Source organism: Octopus bimaculoides, chromosome 13, assembly GCF_046866305.1.
Source record: "Octopus bimaculoides isolate indiv1 chromosome 13, ASM4686630v1, whole genome shotgun sequence".
NCBI lineage: Eukaryota > Metazoa > Mollusca > Cephalopoda > Octopoda > Octopodidae > Octopus > Octopus bimaculoides.
In genome coordinates this window covers 6498212-6519019 of record NC_142940.1, presented here as the reverse complement: position 1 = coordinate 6519019, position 20808 = coordinate 6498212, and the positions used below count along the sequence as shown (strand labels likewise).

The 20808-nt window shown below is 37.1% G+C and overlaps 1 protein-coding gene across 3 annotated transcripts in view; it reads right to left on the bottom strand.

Annotated features, from left to right (window-relative positions):
• Positions 1–20808, bottom strand: part of LOC106869272 (uncharacterized) — a 63062-nt gene that overhangs the window by 1084 nt on the left and 41170 nt on the right. For all 3 annotated transcript variants that reach the window (XM_089361448.1, XM_089361447.1, XM_089361449.1), the window contains 19 exons: positions 19943–20591; positions 18854–18968; positions 18057–18295; positions 17635–17809; positions 16730–16813; positions 15072–15662; positions 13336–13881; positions 12340–12395; positions 10247–10494; positions 8582–8765; positions 8160–8315; positions 7442–7624; positions 6900–7005; positions 5838–5940; positions 4979–5021; positions 4287–4317; positions 3086–3282; positions 1985–2093; positions 618–851 (listed from right to left, as the gene is read on the bottom strand). In XM_089361448.1, the coding sequence (XP_089217574.1) occupies positions 618–851; positions 1985–2093; positions 3086–3282; positions 4287–4317; positions 4979–5021; positions 5838–5940; positions 6900–7005; positions 7442–7624; positions 8160–8315; positions 8582–8765; positions 10247–10494; positions 12340–12395; positions 13336–13881; positions 15072–15662; positions 16730–16813; positions 17635–17809; positions 18057–18295; positions 18854–18968; positions 19943–20591 (4049 nt within the window). The remainder of the gene's footprint in view (positions 1–617; positions 852–1984; positions 2094–3085; positions 3283–4286; positions 4318–4978; positions 5022–5837; positions 5941–6899; positions 7006–7441; positions 7625–8159; positions 8316–8581; positions 8766–10246; positions 10495–12339; positions 12396–13335; positions 13882–15071; positions 15663–16729; positions 16814–17634; positions 17810–18056; positions 18296–18853; positions 18969–19942; positions 20592–20808) is intronic.

Below are 20808 nucleotides of genomic sequence, written 5' to 3'. Positions count from 1 at the left end.
GCCATGCTGGAGCACCGCCTTTAGTCGAGCAAATCGACCCCAAGACTTATTCTTTGGAAGCCTAGTACTTATGCTATCGGTCTCTTTTGCCGAACGTTACGGGGATGTAAACACACCACCATCGGTTGTCAAGCAATGGTGGGGGGACAAACACAGACACGCAAACACACATACATATATATATATATATGACGGGCTTCTTTCAGTTTCCGTCTACGAAATTCACTCACAAGGCTTTGGTCGGCCCAAGGCTATAGTAGAAGACACTTGCCCAAGGTGCCACGCAGTGGGACTGAAACTGGAACCATGTGGTTGGTAAGCAAGCTACTTACCACACAGCCACTCCTGCGCCTATATTAGTTAAAATATAGAAAACATTCAATATGAATGATGGTAATATCAAATAATAGATAGATGTCTCTCTGTATGTGTGATGGGCTTCCGCATAGTTTCTGTAACAAATTCATTCTCAAGGGAGACCTGAAAGTTCTTACCATTTTTATTCCAAATGTAAACACAGAGGGAACTCACAGATATACGTGTTTGTAGCAAATGACAGCAACTGAAAGCATAAACCCTATGAAAATGCATTGGAACTCGAGATTTTGAATACTTACAAGCAAGGAACTGGTGACTGAGTTTTGTGAGAGATTTCTGGAGTAGTTCTTGATCATATTTTTGCCAACATTCCAAGACAGAAAAGCACTTTTCTCGAAGAGATAGATCAACCCGTTTGTCAATGTTTTCCTGTGTTTCTTCTGAAATACCCAGATATGTGGCCAGTTCCTGCCATCTGATTGCCAGAGCTTTAGAACGGCAAAGGAAATCAAAGAATTTCTTTTTCTCACAATCTGCAAAAAAACCATGGAATTTATGCATTCAATTAAAATATTGATTTCCTTCTCGAACAAAATTTTGTTAACCCTTTAGCATTCAAAGTTTTCTATCAAATGTAAAGCTTATTTATTTACATTGTTTTAAATAATTTAGACATTATTTTGTAGTTCTGAGATTTCAATAAGGGGGTTATTGCATTTTTAAAAGGACAAATTTTGTAGGAAAATATGGCACCTATGATTGATAGATACCATACTTTTGTAAAAAGTTGCATGCCCATTGCTCTCCATCTGTCATTTCCACGATGTTCTATTGGGCCAAAGAATAGGAGAGACAACAAAATGGTATCTGTGTGCTTCTGACAACATAAACACTGGTTCTATATTTAGAGATGAGGAATTATGTTCATTTGATGGCTATTTGTCCTCATCTTGTTTGTTGTTAACACGTTTCGGCTGATATACCCTCCAGCCTTCATCAGGTGTCTTGGGGAAAGTTCTCATTTCTAAGGTATTTTTCGATATTATTATTCAGGTGAGAAGAAAAATACCTTAGGAATGAGAACCCAGGTTCGAAATTTCCCCAAGACACCTGATGAAGGCTGGAGGGTATGTCAGCCGAAATGTTGTGTTAACAACAAACCAGATGAGGACAAATATCCACCAAATGTAAATAATGTACATAAACACCAGTGTTTTAGCAAGACTGGTACGTGATACCATGCCACTTTCTCGCACAAGTGATAGCTAATCTCTAAGCTTAAGCACATGATTGATATTTATTCCATCATCATAATTATTTGATGCCTATGTTTCCAGTTGCCATGGGTTGAATTTTCTGACAGGTTCTGATTGGTTTAAAGTCTGCTTTGGCATGGGTTCTACAGCTGGGTGCCTGCCCTTCTTAGCACCAACCACTTTACAAGTACTGAGCATTTTTCATGGCACCAGCACCAGTGAAGTTGCTGTGAAGCTTGCAAAACTTAGATCCCTGAATGGGGTTACATTAAAGAAGGTGGCGATTTTATGCAATGGAATGAAGGGTTAAAGTGTGAGAGAAACAAAGCAAGGCCCTGCATAGATAGCTGCTAGTTATTAACAAAATCTAATTAATTATAAATATTAGAAAAATTTTCCTGAATGTTTACCAGAAAGAGCTGTTTGACACTTGTGACTGTACTCTTCTGCTGTTGTGTTTAATTGTTCAGCAAGTTGTTTGTAGCCAAGGACTGAGAGAGCTGAAGTGAGGGGTTTTACCTGAAATGTTGGAATTTTTTTTTTTAAACAGTTTCAGTGTACAAGGGGTTACACAAAAGTAATTGGAAACATTCTCTGTGGGATAAAACTGTTGTAGTTCAGGCTTCTGCCTTTAGAAGCCAGTTGATGTGACCCTCAGGCATCAGTCTGCCCTCTGGCAGCATTGGATGTAGTCCTACTGCCATGTGGTGCATCTTTGTTTAGTGGTGCTTCTCCTTTGTTCATTGATTTTTGCGACGGCTGAAACAAAGGAACAGCCTGCTTCTGTAAAGTTCTGTTTTCTGCTGGAGAAAACAGCTGTCGTGCTTCAAACAGCTTACAACAATGCTGCCATGAGCAAAACATAAGTTCACAAGTGGTTTTCATACTTTAGGAATGGTCACTTGTCGCTTGAAGACCAACCTCATTCAGGGCGACCGTCGACATCCCGAACGAATGAAAACCTCACAAAAATGCATGAACTGATCTTGGAGGACCGTCACTGAACAGTTGACAAGCTTGTTGATATGATTGGGGTGCCCTGGAGCTCCTGCCAATGAATTTCCTAAGCAGTTGATATTTATGTCCATGAATATATTTTACCATAGCATACCACTACAAGAATTCCTCATTCAATCCATGCCAACTTTAAAAAAAAGTGGATCTGAAAACTTATTTAAAAATGAGAGATTTTATATAAGAACCAGAGACCATCTCAGACATATTGGTACCAAAAGAGTTAAAAATGGCTTTGACCTTTAGCATACTGTAGCTGCATTGTTACCGTATAAGTTATGTCCCCTTTCAATGCGACCCAGTGCACCTGCAATTATAGAGGGAAGTTCGTATGGCACCATTATGCACTTATGTGTGCTAAAGGTTTAAGTTATACATGTGTGAGTGTGTGTATGCGTGTTTATGCATGTATATGTCTGTGGTGGAATGCTTTTGATGAAAGATCTACTCAAAGGAAGCTAGCCCATGGTTAAACAATAATAGCTATAATAACTGACCTTATCGCTTGTAACAGGTAGAGAGTTATGCCATGCCATTAACATGTTGAAACAGGCCACATGAGGAGCTTTATCACTGGCAGTTGTCTTTATCCGTTTCATAACCAGCCCAGAGACGTTCAGTTCTTGTGCCAGAAGTTGCCATTTGTTTCCAATGGCAGTTGATACTTGCAGAAGGAAATCTTTGTTAACAGGATCTTGGAAAGTAGAAAATGGTACAAATTCATGCTTATATATTCAGGTATTCTTCTCCCATGTACATCTTCATACACACAAAAATGTACATGCACACATGCTTGTTCACTCACAAAAACACATACATATATCTACATGTGTGTGAATATATATATATATATATTTATATATGTATGTATGTATGTATATATAAATCAAAATATACTGTATTATAGATCCATTTCAGCCAAACTTGCCAATTGGTTTCACACTAGATGTTAGGTTACAGGGCAGTTAACTAACACACATGATACTCTTCAGAGATGGCAGGAAATAAATATATGTATATCTGACTGGCACTCTGTCGCTTACGACAAGTGTTCCAGTTGATCCAATCAACAAAACAGACTGTTCGTGAATGAGAACGTGGCTGAGCACTCCATAGACACGTATACCCTCGATACAGTTCTCAGGGAGAGTCATTGTGATACAAAATGTGACACGGCTGGCCCTTTGAAACACAGGGCAGAGGACTACTCATTTTTGCCAGTTGAGTGGAGTAAAGCAATGTGAAATAAAGTGTCTTGCTCAAGGACACAATGTGTCTCCAGGAATCGAACTCATAACCTTACAATCATGAGCCGAATAATCTAATCCCTAAGCCACATGCTTTTATACACACATTCACGCACACACATATTATTGGCTGACCAATCGGGTTTTGTTTCTCATCCTGCAGACTGACCCCTGAAACCACCCTCTCATCAAGCAGACTTTGTAGGGTTTTAGGGTTTGCTCACCAAATTCGCAGCCATGAAAAGATTGTTCTAGTCCACCTGGTTACTAGTTGTAGGTCACTAGTTATCAGATCTTTGCCCTAACACACACACACATTCACACACAATCTCTTTATCACACATACACTCATACACTAGAGAGGGGGATGGTGGGAGATTAATGTCTGGAGTCTTGAGTATCTGATAAATTCTAAAAATAGATTATATTCTTAGAATCAATGCCATCTTACCTTTGATACATTGCAGCTGTTTCTGCCAGTCCTAGAAATGAAATAATAATAATAATAATATTCTTTTCTACTAAAGGCACGAGGCTTGAAATTTGCAGGGAGGAGACTAGACAGTTACATCAGCCCCAGTGTTTCACTGGTACTTAATTTATCAACCCCCGAAAGGATAGAAGGCAAAGTCGTTCTTGGTGGAATTTGAACTCAGAACATAGCGATGAGTGAAATACTACTAAGCATTTTGTCCAGCATGCTAATGATTCTGCCAGCTCGCCACCTTAATAATAATAATAATAATAATAATGATGATGATGATGATGATAATGATAATAATCCTTTCTACTATAGGCATAAGGCCTGAAATTTGGGGGGAGGGGCTAATCGATTACATCGACCCCAGTGCGTAACTGTTACTTATCCCAAAAAGATGAAAGGCAAAGTCAACCTTGGTGGAATTTAAACTCAGAGAAAAAGTACAGATGAAATGCCTTGAATCATTTTGCTCATCATGCTAACGATTATGCAAGCTCGCTGCCTTAACAACAACAACAATGATAATAATGATTATTATAATAATAATGATAATAATGATAACAAGAAATATTGTTTCTCTCAGTACGTGTGTATGTTTGTGTGTGTGTGTGTGTGTGTGTGTGTCAGTATCTGTGTGTGTGTGTAAATATATGCATACTCACCCACAGTATGTGTGATGGCTTCAACATATATACAGTTTCACATCTGGATTGAAATAAAATAAAATGATAATTGAAAGCATGCATGCATCAGATATAAGTATCGTATTCATAAATATTATACATACATGCACCACACACACACACACATATATATATATGACAAATGAAAGACAGAAGATGGAATATACAAGAATTCATTATTAATCATGACAATTGTTTCGCCACATCGATCCCTCAAGAGTAAGACACTCAACAGCCGCTTCAGGATGTATCTCATTGGTTGATAAAGAGACACAACTTATTAGAATAAGAGTTCCGCAATGTAACATCTTGTTTTCTAGAAAGAAAAGCAACCAGACGGAGGAAATATCTTCATATATATAGAAGATCAAAAATAAAATCACAGATGGGAAAAAACAGAAGCGAACATGCAATCCAGCGAGAAAAGTATTAAAAATAACCGTTAACAAATATGGATGTATAAACGCCCTTGGGCAAGCTGCATGGTGGAAGTACATTTGTCCCAGCTTTTATTTTTGATTTCTAATTACATAAATCCACTCTTTTAGGATTAACACTCACAGTGATAATTCCTTATTTTTGGCCTAAGGCCAACAAATTTTGAGGGTAGAGGTAAGTCGATTACATATAGCCCCAAAACTGAACTGGTACTTATTTCACCAGCTCTGAAAGAATGAAGGGCAAAATCAACATCAAGTGGAATTTGAATTTTGGACATAAAGAGCCGGATGAAATGGTGCAAAATATTTTCTCCGGTGCAGTAATTATTCTGCCAGTTTGCCTTAACAATAAACACAGTAATAATAAAAATAATAATAAAAGACAAACAAGATCTTACTTTGAGGGTGGCTTTATCTTAAAGCTAATTCCTTGGTTTTGGGATATCTGAATGGCTTCCTCAGTCCATTGTGAGGAACGGTTCTTGGAATACAGCTGCAAATCTAGAAACAGAAAGTTTAGTTTATAGTATCAAGATTTTATACAGATGTGGGGTGCAAGATTCCATGCAGATAAAGCTTTTTACTGGTACCAGCCCTTTATTAAGACACTTGACAACTTGTCTCAGCTCTAAGTGGGTTTTGTTTTCACTCACACATGCACCACCACCACTATCACTACCACACAAACCGCACACATGCATTTAAGGCACAGGAAAAGAAAGAAGAAATATATATATACAATCATCATCATCACACCTCTTCTCCACTGTTAAGGGAGAAAGGAAGAAAGAAAAAATAAGAGAAGGAAAGAAACCCGATCGTGTTTAGTTCCTAAATGTTTTTACTAAACATAGACCAAATAGTTGGTCTTGAGTTTCATTGTATTGATGAGCTCCAACGAGAGCCAACAGTTGCCAGTCAAAATTCCATGCACGTGCACACACAGATGTATATATACCATGTCTGTCCTTGGCTGGCCTCAAATCTCACCTGCGAACCCATGGAAAACAAACCTCACCCAGCTATTCTGATTATATGTCTGTGCACACGTTTGAATGTGGTGTGTGCCAGAGGGTTTGCAAATCCAATGGGGGTCTTAAAAGACATGTTAGGATCCACAATGAGCAGAACTTACTTGCAGGTATTGGTAGTGCAAATCAGAGGTGCAATCTGTGTGGGTGTTTTTTCAAAACACTGTCTGGTTTAAAAAGCCACATCAGACGCCATGAAAGGGCTAAGGTGTAGATGCAGGAGGTGGTCAAACTCTGTTTAAGGAGTAGACAACCACCACCATATATATATATATATATATATATATACACAACAAACCAACAAGACAAGTTGATGTTGGTAAGAATAACAGCAACAGTAACAACAAGATGAGAGCAGCAGTAGTAATGAGAACAATACTTCTGTGGCATTGGTTGAAGAGATGGGTTTCTTTGTGTTGGTTCACTTACCTGGAAATGTAGTATTGCTTGTAGTGGAAAAATGGACGGTGATTGGTTGCTGTAAATCTATGTTGAAGGTGAGGAACAACTGAGGTATCGGTTGGTAAGGGTTTAACTAGAAGAAAACATGGTCACAGTATTAATTTTATGCGACTAATAATAATAACAACAACAACAAAAACAACGATGACAATGACAATAATGATGATGATGATGATGATAATAATAATAATAGGTATGATAAGAAAGGGATATCAGAAACGTAGATTATATCCCAGGAGAACCATGGCTCAGAGGAATCCAAAAGATTGTGCTGACAAGTACTGCCAACATCCTTAGAAAAACCTGTATTGTATTACATGAAAATATTTTGCTACTAGTCCTGCCACTTCCCCTCCCCAAGCTTTCAGTCACACTTTCAAGCTTTCATGCACACGTACTCACACACACACAAACACACACACACACACACACAAAATTCATGCTTTCAAATATACATGCATACACACATACATACATATCCAAGTCTAAGAGATGAAGATATATCTTACTTTAAGTCTTAGGACGATCTTCTGAGAGAGACTTGCTTCTAGTGGGATCATAATGGAGAGGTTTGGTTCCAAAGACGAGACCAGCTTTGTGCCATGAAACAGCCAGGTTTCTGCTCTCATCCGCTTGGTGAGAGCAATATAACAGGGTAGCTGTCTTATCAACTTCTCATCTTCGTAACTATGCTATTGTTGGTGTTGTTGTTGAGGATGTTGATGTTCACCATAAAAACCATGGTGGTGGTGGTGGCGGCACAGGTGTCAGAAGTATCAGAGGTGATGCAATGTGGAACAGAAAAACAAGAGATTTGTGGTTACAGCATAGATATGTAAGAAGTTTGTATGAGATGTATGCGAGGTGTAGGTTGGGCAGAAGGCTTTTTCAGTTACTGGCTGGGAAGGAATTGTGTGTGTGTGTTGTGGAATGAGTGGCAACAAGCAAAGGTTGAGTAAAAGCTAAATTATTAGATTATTAAACGCTATTATTAAATATTTGAATGGGATAGATAACAGTTATATATATTACATATACATATATATAAATATATATATATAAAATGCATATATTATATATATATATATAATATAAATATATATAATATATATATATAAACATATATCTATATGCACACACAGAGATACATATGCATATACATACACAAGCATGTATATATATACACATAATATCTACTAAACAAAGATCGTTAACTGTTTCTCATACCTCTTCTAAATGAGGAGACATCACTTCATTGCAGTCAATCATATCATCATCATCATCATAATTTGACCAATTAATTCCATCACTGCTTTCAATGAGTTCACAGCAGTGATATTGGTGAAGGGTTTCATGACAGAATGATGTAATCTCTAAGGTTGACTGTAAAATATACAAGCATAAAAGACTACATATACATACATTGGGAGAGAACATACATATACATACATTGGGCGAGAACTCAAAACCACATGGTTACGAAGCAAATTTCTTAACCACGCGGCTATGACCACCCCTATATAATCATACTTGTGTTTTAATCACTGGTCTCTGACCAAGAAAATATCACTGGACCAAATTAATAACCCCTTTTTGTACAAGCTTAACTGATGACTCCTGCAGAGTAAGACTAACTTAGTGATCCTTACCTGGTCTACATTACAGGTTGTTGGTTGACAAATCCAGACGACAGGACCCACAAACTGGGATTGTTGCATTTGTGGTAACATCTGATATTTTTTATCAGTCACATCATAACATAATATTTCAGGAACTTCATTGTGGCATTTACAGCATACTTTCAGAACTGGGTCCTTATATTTCCAATAATACCTGTTTTTTTTTTTTTTGTATATGTTTGTTTGTTTATTTTATGTATTGTTTAATTAGTTATGTTCATTTTTCGTTTGTTTGTTGTTTTGGAATTTTAAAAAGAATTAAAAGAAAATTTTTAATTAGTAACAGTAGGAATTATATAGGACAGATAATAATGAAAAAATTATATATAATTTATGGATGTAAAAATAAAACTTTCTGTATACCGTTTCAAGACTACTAATTGGAACAAATTCCTTCCTTCACTGACATAGTTGTTAGTCATTGTATCAGCCCCAGAGAGACAAAAAGCAGAACTGTTACTGGTATGGAAATTGAACATAGAAAAATGAAAAATTAAACTCCCATATTTGAAGGCATATAAAATGCAATTTCTGCCCCAAAACGGTTTTTAAAATATCATCTTGGATCCTATATGCAAAGTTGGGCCTTTATCATTGTGTTGAGTCAAATGTTTTGCCATGTTAAGGCGGCAAGTTGGCAGAATTGTTTTGCACACCAGGCAAAATGTTTCGTGGCATTTCATCCATCCTTACTTTCTGAGTTCAAATTCCACCGAGGTCAACTTTGCCTTTCCTCTTTTCGGAGTCGATGAAATGAGTACCAGTTAAACACTGGGGTCGATGTAATTGACTTATTCCCGCCCCACAAAATGCTGGCTTTATGCTAAAATTTGAAATCAATATTTTGGTAACTTATTTACCTTATTTATCAAGTTACAAAAAACGCTGCCTTGCATTCAACAGAGAGGCCATCGTTTTGCACCATGTGAAACCGATTTTCTACCAGTTCTTTGTTCCCACGCTGATACCAGTTCTTGTTCTTCGAGGTGAAGAACTCCTTCACTGAAGCTTCTGTCCCTTTTTGGTTGATGAAGCATTGCAGAGCACAGGAAGTGAACCGTGGATCAGAACATGTAACAATGCATACTTTAATACATTACAAACTGTTTTTCCCAGAATACACATTGCTGAAAAGGAAGTTGCACCTAATATGCCACTCTTTTATGCCATTAAATATAGTAAATATAATAAGGTATTTCATGCACCGGTTTACCATATTTGCTTCTTCACTGCTTCTATATGCCTATGATGCTTAGATATACAAAACACTGATGGGGTGGTCACAGCTGAACTCTTCTTGTCAAAGTCTGCTTAGTCAAGCCTGACCTGGAGTTAAAACTTCAGTTTTTAAATTGGCAAAAATTGCTTTGGTTCAATGGTAGAACACCTATCATATTTACAGGAGATGTAGGTTCATATCCCATGGGCAGCCTTCAACTTTTTCTAAGCAAGTGTCTTTTTAACTTAATATTTACATGCTATTATTTATAGCTGTAAATGCTTCAAGACCCACTGTTCCAAAACTAAATTATTTAACATTCTCTTGAAGTTTATACATTTTTATGATGTCTATGTCAAAAATAAAATTAAGCAAATTTTTAATATCTATATCGTATTAAATGTTCCTGTTATTACCAAAGTGTCCATGATGTTCCTCCATTGCAGATCTTTTTAACTTCCAATTGGTTTCCTATCTGGCACAGGTCTGTGAAAACTGGCTGGAAAAGCTTCATAGCATCACTGGCACCGTGTAATTTGGTCTGGACGCTTTCAAAGTCAGGTTTCCTGAGATGCATATCCAGATAACAATTTATGTATTTCTTCAGCAGCATCCAACTTATTTCTTCAAAGTCACTGATGGACTCACAAACGAGAAGATCGAACTGAAAGTTTGTGAAAAAAGGAAGTAACATTAGTCAAATTAGGAGAACATTAGGTAGCATTGGCATCACCGATATCCTGTGAGTGAAGGAAAACTAAACACTAAACTCCCAGAAATAACGAATTGGTGGTGGTGGTGGTGGTGGTGGTGGTGGTGGTGGTGGTGGTGGTGGTGGTCTTGGTAGTGGTGGTAATGGTGGTGATGGTGGTGATGATGATGATGATGATGATGGTGATGGCAATGATGTAACACAGGGTGGTGGTGATGATATAATACAGGACAACAATATTTGTACTTCAATCAAAATATTCTGCTGCGAATTTATTCTACTCCAAGATGGTAAATAAAATATTTTGGTGAGGGCTTAACTCTTTAGCATTCAGATTAATTTATCAATTGTAATGCTTTATGAAGTATCTTATCCTTTCAAAATTTTGAAGCTGTGATTGTTTATTTTTAGAATGACAGACATTGTAGGTTATAGTTCTATATTTAAGAGATGAGGAATTTGAGGACATACGTAAGCTCGCAAGGAATGAAGCCAGTATGCTCCGTTGGATGTGTAATGTCAATGTGAATACCCGTCAGACTGTAAGTATCTTGAGAGAAAAGCTGAACATTAGAAGCATCAGTTGTGGTGTGCAAGAGAGACGATTGCGCTGGTATGGACATGTGGTGAGAATGGATGAGGATAGCTGTGTGAAAAAGTGCCACACCCTAACAGTTGAGGGAACCCGTGGAAGAGGTAGGCCCAGGAAGACCTGGGCTGAGGTGGTGAGGCAAGACCTTCGTACATTGGGCCTCACCGAGGCGATGACTACTGACCGAGACCTTTGGAAATGTGCTGTGCGTGAGAAGACCCGGAAAGCCAAGTAAGATCGTTGCCAGTGCCCCTGGACTGGCTTGTGCGGGTGGCACATAAAAGACACCATTTTGAGCGTGGCCGTTTTCGTGCGGGTGACACGTAAAAGCACCCACTACACTCTCTGAGTGGTTGGCGTTAGGAAGGGCATCCAGCTGTAGAAACTCTGCCAAATTAGATTGGAGCCTGGTGTTGCCATCCGGTTTCACCAGTCCTCAGTCAAATCGTCCAACCCATGCTAGCATGGAAAGCGGACGTTAAACGATGATGATGATGATGATGATGATTTACATTATTTACATTTGACAGATATTTGTCCTCATCTTCTTTGTTGTTAACACAACGTTTCGGCTGATATACCTTCCAGCCTTCATCAGGTGTCTTGGGGAAATTTCGAACCTAGGTTCTCATTTCCTAAGGTATTTTTCAATGTTATTATTATTATTATTATTATTATTATTATTATTATTATTATTATTATTATCATTATTATTATTTTGGGTAGTTGTTGCTTAACAGATTGTTATTGAGTTGATCATTTCTTCATGGTGTGTATCACAATCGCTACTTATATTCTTTGCTCAACGTTTTAGGCACTGAGCAATCCCTCTCTTTACACTGTATGGATGGTGAGAATTGAAGTTGAGGTATCATCCAGTGAAGGTTCGAAATTTCCCCAAGACACCTGATGAAGGCTGGAAGGGATATCTGCTGAAATGTTGTGTTAACAATGAACAAGATGAGGACAAATATCCATCAAATGTAAATAATGTAAATATTGTAGGTTATGTGTGACTGGTTGGATCTGGCCAGTTTCAACATAAAACATGTAGAATATTTGGACTGGATATGGCCAGTTTAAATATAAAGAATTAATTCTACTATTGTAAGAGTCCAGATGAAACACTTTGGTAAGAATTAATTCCAGTTTGTGAAAAGAAAATATAAAACATCGGATTAAAATCAGGGAAAAAGTTAACTTACTTTTTGAAATACTTTCTTTGTTATCTGAGAATTCATTCTCACTGGTAAATATTTCTCTTGAAGCAGACAAAAAGGAAAATGAAGTTTTAGAAAAATGTATGTCTAGAATAATATTATTACATTATAATGGAAACGTATACACATATACTAACACCAATATATTTGATGGATTCTCTTGTCATGAACAACAAATGAGGATTCAGTAAAATAAAGCGTTTATCATGTTCTATGGATACGAATGTGTCCACAAAATATGTGACCATCTCTTGAGGCCTTCCAGTACTTTGCAAACCTTTTGGCAAAAGGAACGAGTTAAGGAATCCGTTTGCTTGACTGCTTGGGCATCATTCATTATATATTTTCTAGAGTGGAAGGCAAGGCCTGCTTTGCTTTGTGCTACAATACCATGACAGCAGGAAGGTTTCCATTTAGAGGAGCAGCGTTTTGTCAGCATGCCTTCATGCTTGCACGAAGTTGGTCCAGATGTTGGAATCAACTTGGCTCAAATACTTGAACTGAGAAGCAGGATTGACATCAGGTCATGCATTCTGATGCTTCGTTTTCCCAGGAAGAAAAAGGAACATATATATATACACACACACACACACGCATATATATATATATACACACACACACACACACACACACACACACACACACACATGCACATATATATATACACACATACATTGTAGGAAGTTAAAATGCTGTGGCCAATCAGAGAGTGACCATTGATTTTGCACATATAAAGCGTCAGCCTCATCAGACTCAAATGTTTGAAGACATATGACCTCTCTACAACTAGAGGAAGACATACATAATGGCGAGTTGGATTTGTATTTCTTCTTCCGGTTGTAGAGAGGCTATGTGCCTTCAGCCATTTGAGTCTGACAAGTCGCCTATACTGTGAGCATGGCCGCAGTCAAATGACTGAAACAAATAAAAGAATAAAAGAATAAACAAAAAAGAAAAGAAAATAATAATAATAATAATAACCTTCACTGGATATTTTCTTCTTGTAAAAGAGAGTGGTCATTCTATACCAGAAATGTTCGTTGAGTTTGAAATCAAAACAGTATTCAAATCCAAGAGAATTAATCCTGCTTTTGACAAAGCTAAACGTATCGTTGATAATACTAATGCATACATTTAACAGAATGATAGACACGAGCAAGGTGTAGATGAAGAAAACCATGTTCGACATGATGTTATCTAAACCGAAAGTCTCTTTGAATTTGCCCATGGCAAGGAAAATGCGGAAGAGAGCCAGGTAGGTGGATTTCAAATCGATGAAATATATCGATACGTTATTGAAAGTTATATGAATGCCGATTGCAAAAGCTGTCATAAGGAAGAAAAGGACGACGCTGAATGATGCGATGGATGGCAGCGATAGCATGATACTGGCCTTCATCAAGAACAGGTGGTAATTCAAGGCAAGTGGTTGTAATAGCTTGATGGCGAATACTACCACACAGGCACAGAGACCAGCAAAATACACCATCACTCTGGATGCCATTAAGTTCCCTGATACATAGGCATCTGAAATAATAAAATCATGTAATAACTATACAGAATCATCATCATCATCATCATCATCGTTTAACGTCCGCTTTCCATGCTAGCATGGGTTGGACGATTTGACTGAGGACTGGTGAAACCGGATGGCAACACCAGGCTCCAATCTAAATTTGGCAGAGTTTCTACAGCTGGATGCCCTTCCTAACGCCAACCACTCAGAGAGTGTAATATATATACATATATGTGCATATATATATATACATATATATACATATATATATATATATACATACATATATGTATGTATATATATATATATATATATATATATACATATACATACATACATGTATATAAATATATATATATATATATATATATATATATATATATATATATATATATATATATATATATATATATATATATATATATATATTTATATATATTTATATATATTTACATTTATACATATATACATATATATATATATATATATATTTACACACACACACACACACACACACACATATAGATAGACAGATAGATTAGAGACAGGTATTCTCCATGCAGAATACACTTCATAGTACTTAAGAGATTTGAATTTGAGCAGGTAGAGGAGTAGATTGTAAGGGGAAGCAAGTTAGGCAAGTCTATGTACGAAAAAATCAATCTCATTTGGCATTTTAGAAAATTGTAAAATTCAATGGAAATTACATATATGATATTTAGGACATTACTTATAGGATGACCTGATATTTGTGTGTGTGTGTGTTTGTGTGTGTATGTGTGTGTGTGTGTGTGTGTGTGTATGCATAAGGTTCAAAATGTACAAAAACAAAATACAAAAAAAAACAGAGCCAGGTAAGGGAGCAACAAACAAGATATATTAATTTGACGCTCTGGAAAAATGGAAGAATTTTTGATGTTTCAAGCCTACGCTCTTTCACAAAAAGGAATGCCTTAATTTCATATTTTCACACAAGGCCTGCAATTTCAGGTGAGGGAAAAGTCGTTCACATCAACTCCAGTGTTCAACCGGTACTTATTTGATCAACCCTGAAAGGACGACAAGCAAAGTTGACCTTGGCGGAATTTGAAATCAAAATGTGAAATCAGACGAAATGCCACTAAGCATTTTGCCTGGTGTGCTAATGATTCTGTCACCACATTGCACTAAAAACATATATATTAAAATTAAAACTGTTTACCTGGATTCTTGACCAATTTATCCTGAATTTGAAGAAGAGCGTCAATTCTCAAACCGAAGCCAATCTGGATGACTAGGATGGAGATTACAGTTGCCATATTGATGAGGGTGTGATATTCACGCAGGGCTTGCATGCGTCGTTTCTTAATGGCTATGACAACTCCTGCCAAAGTTATCAAACACAGAATTCCAACGATGATAATTATCAGCAGCACCAAGTAATCCAGAGGATCAACAAATGGATGGAACTTGAAGCTGAGTGAAAGAATAGATGGCTCCATTCTACCACAGGACAATCTCTCAATCACAATTTTAGTTGATGTGAAAAGCCCAGAATTAGCATTGTATGTGCTAATGTCAATGGTTACCACTCGGGTACGCTCGTCTATCCAGGTGTTCAAACGAAGTTTCTCGAACAATGATTTTGCTTTCTTGTGTCTCTCGTTTATATCAATGATATAACCAGCACTTTTATAACTTCCTTGTATTCCATAATGAATGAAGCTATATCCAGCTTTTTCTTCAGAAGTATATTTGAATGCAGCAGTTATATATTTATCCTCTTCTTTCTGCTTGGCACCAATTTTCCAGCCTGCATTAAGGAAGAGTAATTATAACAATGATTAAATCATTTTATTATTTCCTGAAATGCACATGTAAAAGGGTCATGGTCTAGTGGTAACAGGCTTCCACTCATGACCATGTATATGTGGTTTCAAATTCTGGACAGTTTATACATTTTTTTAAGACCACATTGCATAACACAACATTCATACATACATACACACTACATACATACACATACATACATATATATATATATATATATATATACACATACACATATATCCAGCTAAGCTTGTACTTCTATAACTACAGTGACTCGCAAAAGTTTAAAACACACAGGGAAAAGCTCAAGTTAACATATATTGTATCCTTGCTCACATGGACTTTATATGCTTCCAGGTCTTCCTGCAGTGCCTTGAGTTTAGTTTCTGCTCATTATTATGTAATTCTGATTGTTGCATTGAATTTATTACGAACAATTTCATAAACAGTGGAAATTTCATTAACCTGCATTGACTCAATATATGTAAATTTGGATTTTTGATTGTGCGTTGTAAACTTTTGCGGGTCACTGTATATATAGGTGCGGGCAAGGCACTTGTGGTTAAGAAGTTTGCTTACCAGCCACATGATTTCAGGTTCAGTTTCATTGCATGATGCATTGGTCAAGTCTCTTGTATTATAGCCCTGGGCCAACCAAAGCCTTGCAAGTGGATTTGGTAGAGAGAAACTGAAAAAACTCTAGCATATGTGGATGTGTATATGTCTTTGTATCTATGTGTGTGTGTGTTGTTGTTGTTGTTGTTGTTGTCTTATTATTGCATGATAGTTGTAAACAACCGATGTCCTTTATTTGTAAACTTCTATGAAAATATGTGTGATCACGAGGAAAAGTTAACTTGCTTGGAAACATATGAGGGTCGGTGACAGAAAGGGCACCCAAGTATAGTAAATCTCCTTCTGCAAATTCCATCCAACTCATGTGAGCATGTAAAAGTGACCGGTAAAACAAAAATGATGTTGATGGGGATGATGATGATGATGATGATGATGAAGATGACAGTGATGACAATAATTATGATGGATGTTTACCTGGTAGATAATCCTTTGTATCTTCATGTTCTGCAGAATAGTTTGGAATGCACATTTTGATTATTCTTGACATGTGACATGGAACTGGAAACACACAAAGTAATTAAGTAATGACGGCGTTGATACCACTCCTTATTTTTGTTGACATATCATTCAGAAAGGGGTGGGAGAGAGAAAAATGCACGAGGGCCAAAATAGCTTATGGTATGGGGGAAGAAGGCATAATTCACCTAGCAGGTTCTTTTGTAATGTTGATCCTTTCCAACTGGGATATATCCATTGGAACCCTACTCTGACCAGAACCTTATTACCAACTCACTCAACTCATGCAGCCACCACATTCATCCCGAGCAAAAGTCCCAACGCAAAAGAGGCCCATGTTAGTCATGCTTCTGCTTACATGACCTGCCTCATTTCTCTTCCAGCAAGGCCCCTCGGCCGTTCGTGTGACATCACTGACCCTATACTTCCGGCCCACCTCAACTGCATAGTTCCTTATCTCCTAGCATAAAGTTGTCTTTCTTGTGGTTCATAGCCTTGCAAGCTACATAGTAATCTCACTAGTTCTTGTGGCACAAAAAAACAACACCCAGTCCATTCTGCGAATTGGTTGACATTAAGAAGGGTATCCACTCATAGAAGACATATTAAGGCAGACATTGGAGCATGTTGCACTCCTTGGTTCCACAGGATTCCCTCAAAACTATTCACTCCATGCCAGTATGGAACATGATGTTAAACGATGATGAAACCAAGAGGATAAAGAACAAAGCCAGCCTTGGAAGGATTTGAACTCAGAATGTAAAGAGATGTAGTTGAATGCTACAAGGCATAATCGAAACAGGTTCTTGGGCAAAATGGTAAGAAACAAAATGGAATAATCACTGTTTGTAAATTATATTTACCTTTTACCATTCTTATCTGTCTCAGACGAATGCCTCCAAGACGCCTGTTGGTTTTGTCTGGCAGGAAATATTGGTCGTACAGTTTCAGTTCTTTACCATTACTGTCTGTGAGTGGGAAGATTCCTGGAACAGCATATTTTTCTATCCAATCCCACATCAATTCAATACCACCTTTCTAATTATAAAAAAATGGTTAAGAATATAATGGAAGTGTATTTTAGATGAGAAAAAAAAAAAGCAACCTAGTGAGAGATCCTACCTGTAATCTCCTTATCTGCTTGACCTGATAGAAATGACAGTCTAATATCCCTTATGGTGATGGTGCTAGTGATGATGATGATGATGATGATGATGATGATGATGATGATGATGATGATGATTATGATGCAGGTATTCATTTAATTATATATATATATATTTACCTGTGAGAATTTTTTGATGTGGAAAATATTTTCAATAGAATTATTCTGCTGAAAACATTTGTTTACCGATTCATTAGCAATAAGAATTAGCAAAAGTACAATATATAAACAACGGAAGAAAAGGGACTGGAACATATTGAAGAGTTTATAATCGAGTTGCAGGATTTCTTTCTTCTTCTGCCAATCTTCAGATGCCAAATTTGGCATGGGACAGATTTTCAAGGATTCCTTTGGAACAACTGAAAAAGAAGTAAAATAAAATAATGGTTTTCGATTTAGTAATTTCGAGGGGAGGGGGTTAACTGGTAGCATTGTCCCCCAGTGTATGACTGGTAATTTATTTTATTGAGCTGCTGATCTCTCTTGTGGAAAAGGGAGACCCCAGAAGACATGGGACAAAGTACTGAAGGATGACCCCCCCAGATGCTGAACCTATCAGATGAGATGACAAAGGTCTGAGATACTTGGTGCCTTGCTGTACTCAAGAAGACCTGTACTCCATAGCAGAAGTACTAAGGCTGCTCCCACTGGCGAAAATGATTGGTCTGAAAGAGTCTTGTGCCGGTGACACGTAAAAAGCACTTCCCTGAAAGGATGAAAGGCAAAGTGGACCCCAGTAGAATTTGAACTCAGAACATAAGGACGAACAAAATACTGCTAACCATTTTGCCATCAATAATAGTTATTGATAATTCTTCTTGTCATTACGTTACTTAGCCCGTCGTTAACGCTTTCATGTGATTAGAGAAAAAGAGGAAGAAAGAAGATGTTTTGAAAAGAAACTCTTCCAAATTTACCAGGAAACTGTGACAAATCATTAAACCGATCGCTGCAGAGGGCTGTTTCGTACTTGTCTTCCTCAGTTGATGGTGACTTAAAGATAAAGGAGAGTAACATGGCCGTGAAGACAACCTAGAAAGAAATAAGGGGAAGAAGGGTTCTCAGATGATTGGTAATCATACCCACAGGCATACACACACACACACACAGATTAGAGACAGGTATTCTCAAGTGGGATTGAACTTGAGACATCATGATTGAGAAACAATTTACTTAACCTTACACTCATGGTTTCACCAAGTCACATCTGTTGATAAACGTTATACAATACATATATATCAGGCACGTGCCACCAGTTGGTGACCTTTATGTAGTAAAACACACAAAAAATGAGCGAAACGCAGGCACACGACTGAGTTGAAAGCAGATTTACTTCTGCCTTTAAAATATTGTTGTAGGAATGTACACAGCATGTGTACTACAACAATACTATGCATAGCTTTAATACTGAGATTGAAAAGTAGGGACGAATTATGCCTGCCTAATCTAGAAAAAAATAAAATATTTCGCATTTTATGCATAGTAGTCAGAGTAACTTTCATAATTTGATTATTTAAAAAGTTATTGTGCAAAATGTTCTGAGAAAAAGTATAGTTTTTCACCACAACAAAACACACACACATACACATGCATGCGCGCGTGCATACACACAAATAAACACAGATATCTCTGAGGTAACTTGAGCTACTACAAATAGCAGCCAAGTCTCTCCTAAACACAGTCTTTCATCAAAAGAAAGACACAGATTTACAGTATTTCAGGAATGATTAAACAGTCACACATAGAAACTGAAACATAAAAATGTCAATTAATAAAAAAAAATATAAACCTTTAGAAGTTAGAATAAACATAAAACGATATTTTACAGGGTGTCTATTTACTTCTGTCATGTGTGTGTATGTGTGTATGTGTGTGCGTGTGTGTGTGTAGATATTTACATATGCGTGCACACATACTTACATGCATGCACTAACATATATGTGAGTGTTATAGGAAATTACATTTCATAGAGAATAAATTTAATAAAATTGAAAGGGACAACTGACCTTTAAAGGTTGCACAAATAATATAGAACCAGACACATTGACGAACACAGAGAGCAGCCAGCGTAGTGATAGTTCTTTTCCCCATTTCATACTGTAAGTAAATGTAATAAATGCCGAAGCACCTATCGATGCAAACACAATCAGATACGCAATATATACTGTCCACCATGGGAATTGAAACCCTTTCAGCCGCTCTTTAATTGATGCCTTCTTTTCTTCATCTCCTCTTGGTTGTTGTCCTCTGCTCTTTCGTGTTTTGAAAAGAAAGATGATCATAGACGTCGGTACAATCATTATTATGGAACCAATTATTCCGACAAAAATCTCCTTTGAAGAAATTGCTAAACTTCCAATGCGGATCACCCTTCCAGAAGGTTTCTCGTCTGGTTTAAAAAACATGGCGCTACTGACGAGAGACAGATAAAGTATTGCTGTTACAGACGACAGTCTCTGTACACGTGTGAATTTACTGGCATGAGGTCGTTTAACTATCGAGAAATAGAGATGGTCATCAAATAAGGATCTGTAGATCCTGGTTTTGGTCGCCTCAAAGAGATCAAACAGCTGTCCAGTTGTTGGTTTTAATTTTCGGATAATCAAGCCATCGCCTTTGTCAAAGGCTAACCAGTTGTTGCATTCAAAATAATACCTGTAATTATACAAACACACATATATATATATATATATATATATATATAAATGAGTAACAAAGATGTATAAGTGTCAATTCATTACGGCCATTTCGAGTGGCTCCTTTAATTGGTCAACGAAAGCATTACATCATTACAAAGAGAACCGTCCTCATCAGATGACTGCAGCTGCATGAATATCAGGTGGGAAAAATTCTATGTAGTTTTATTGTCTGA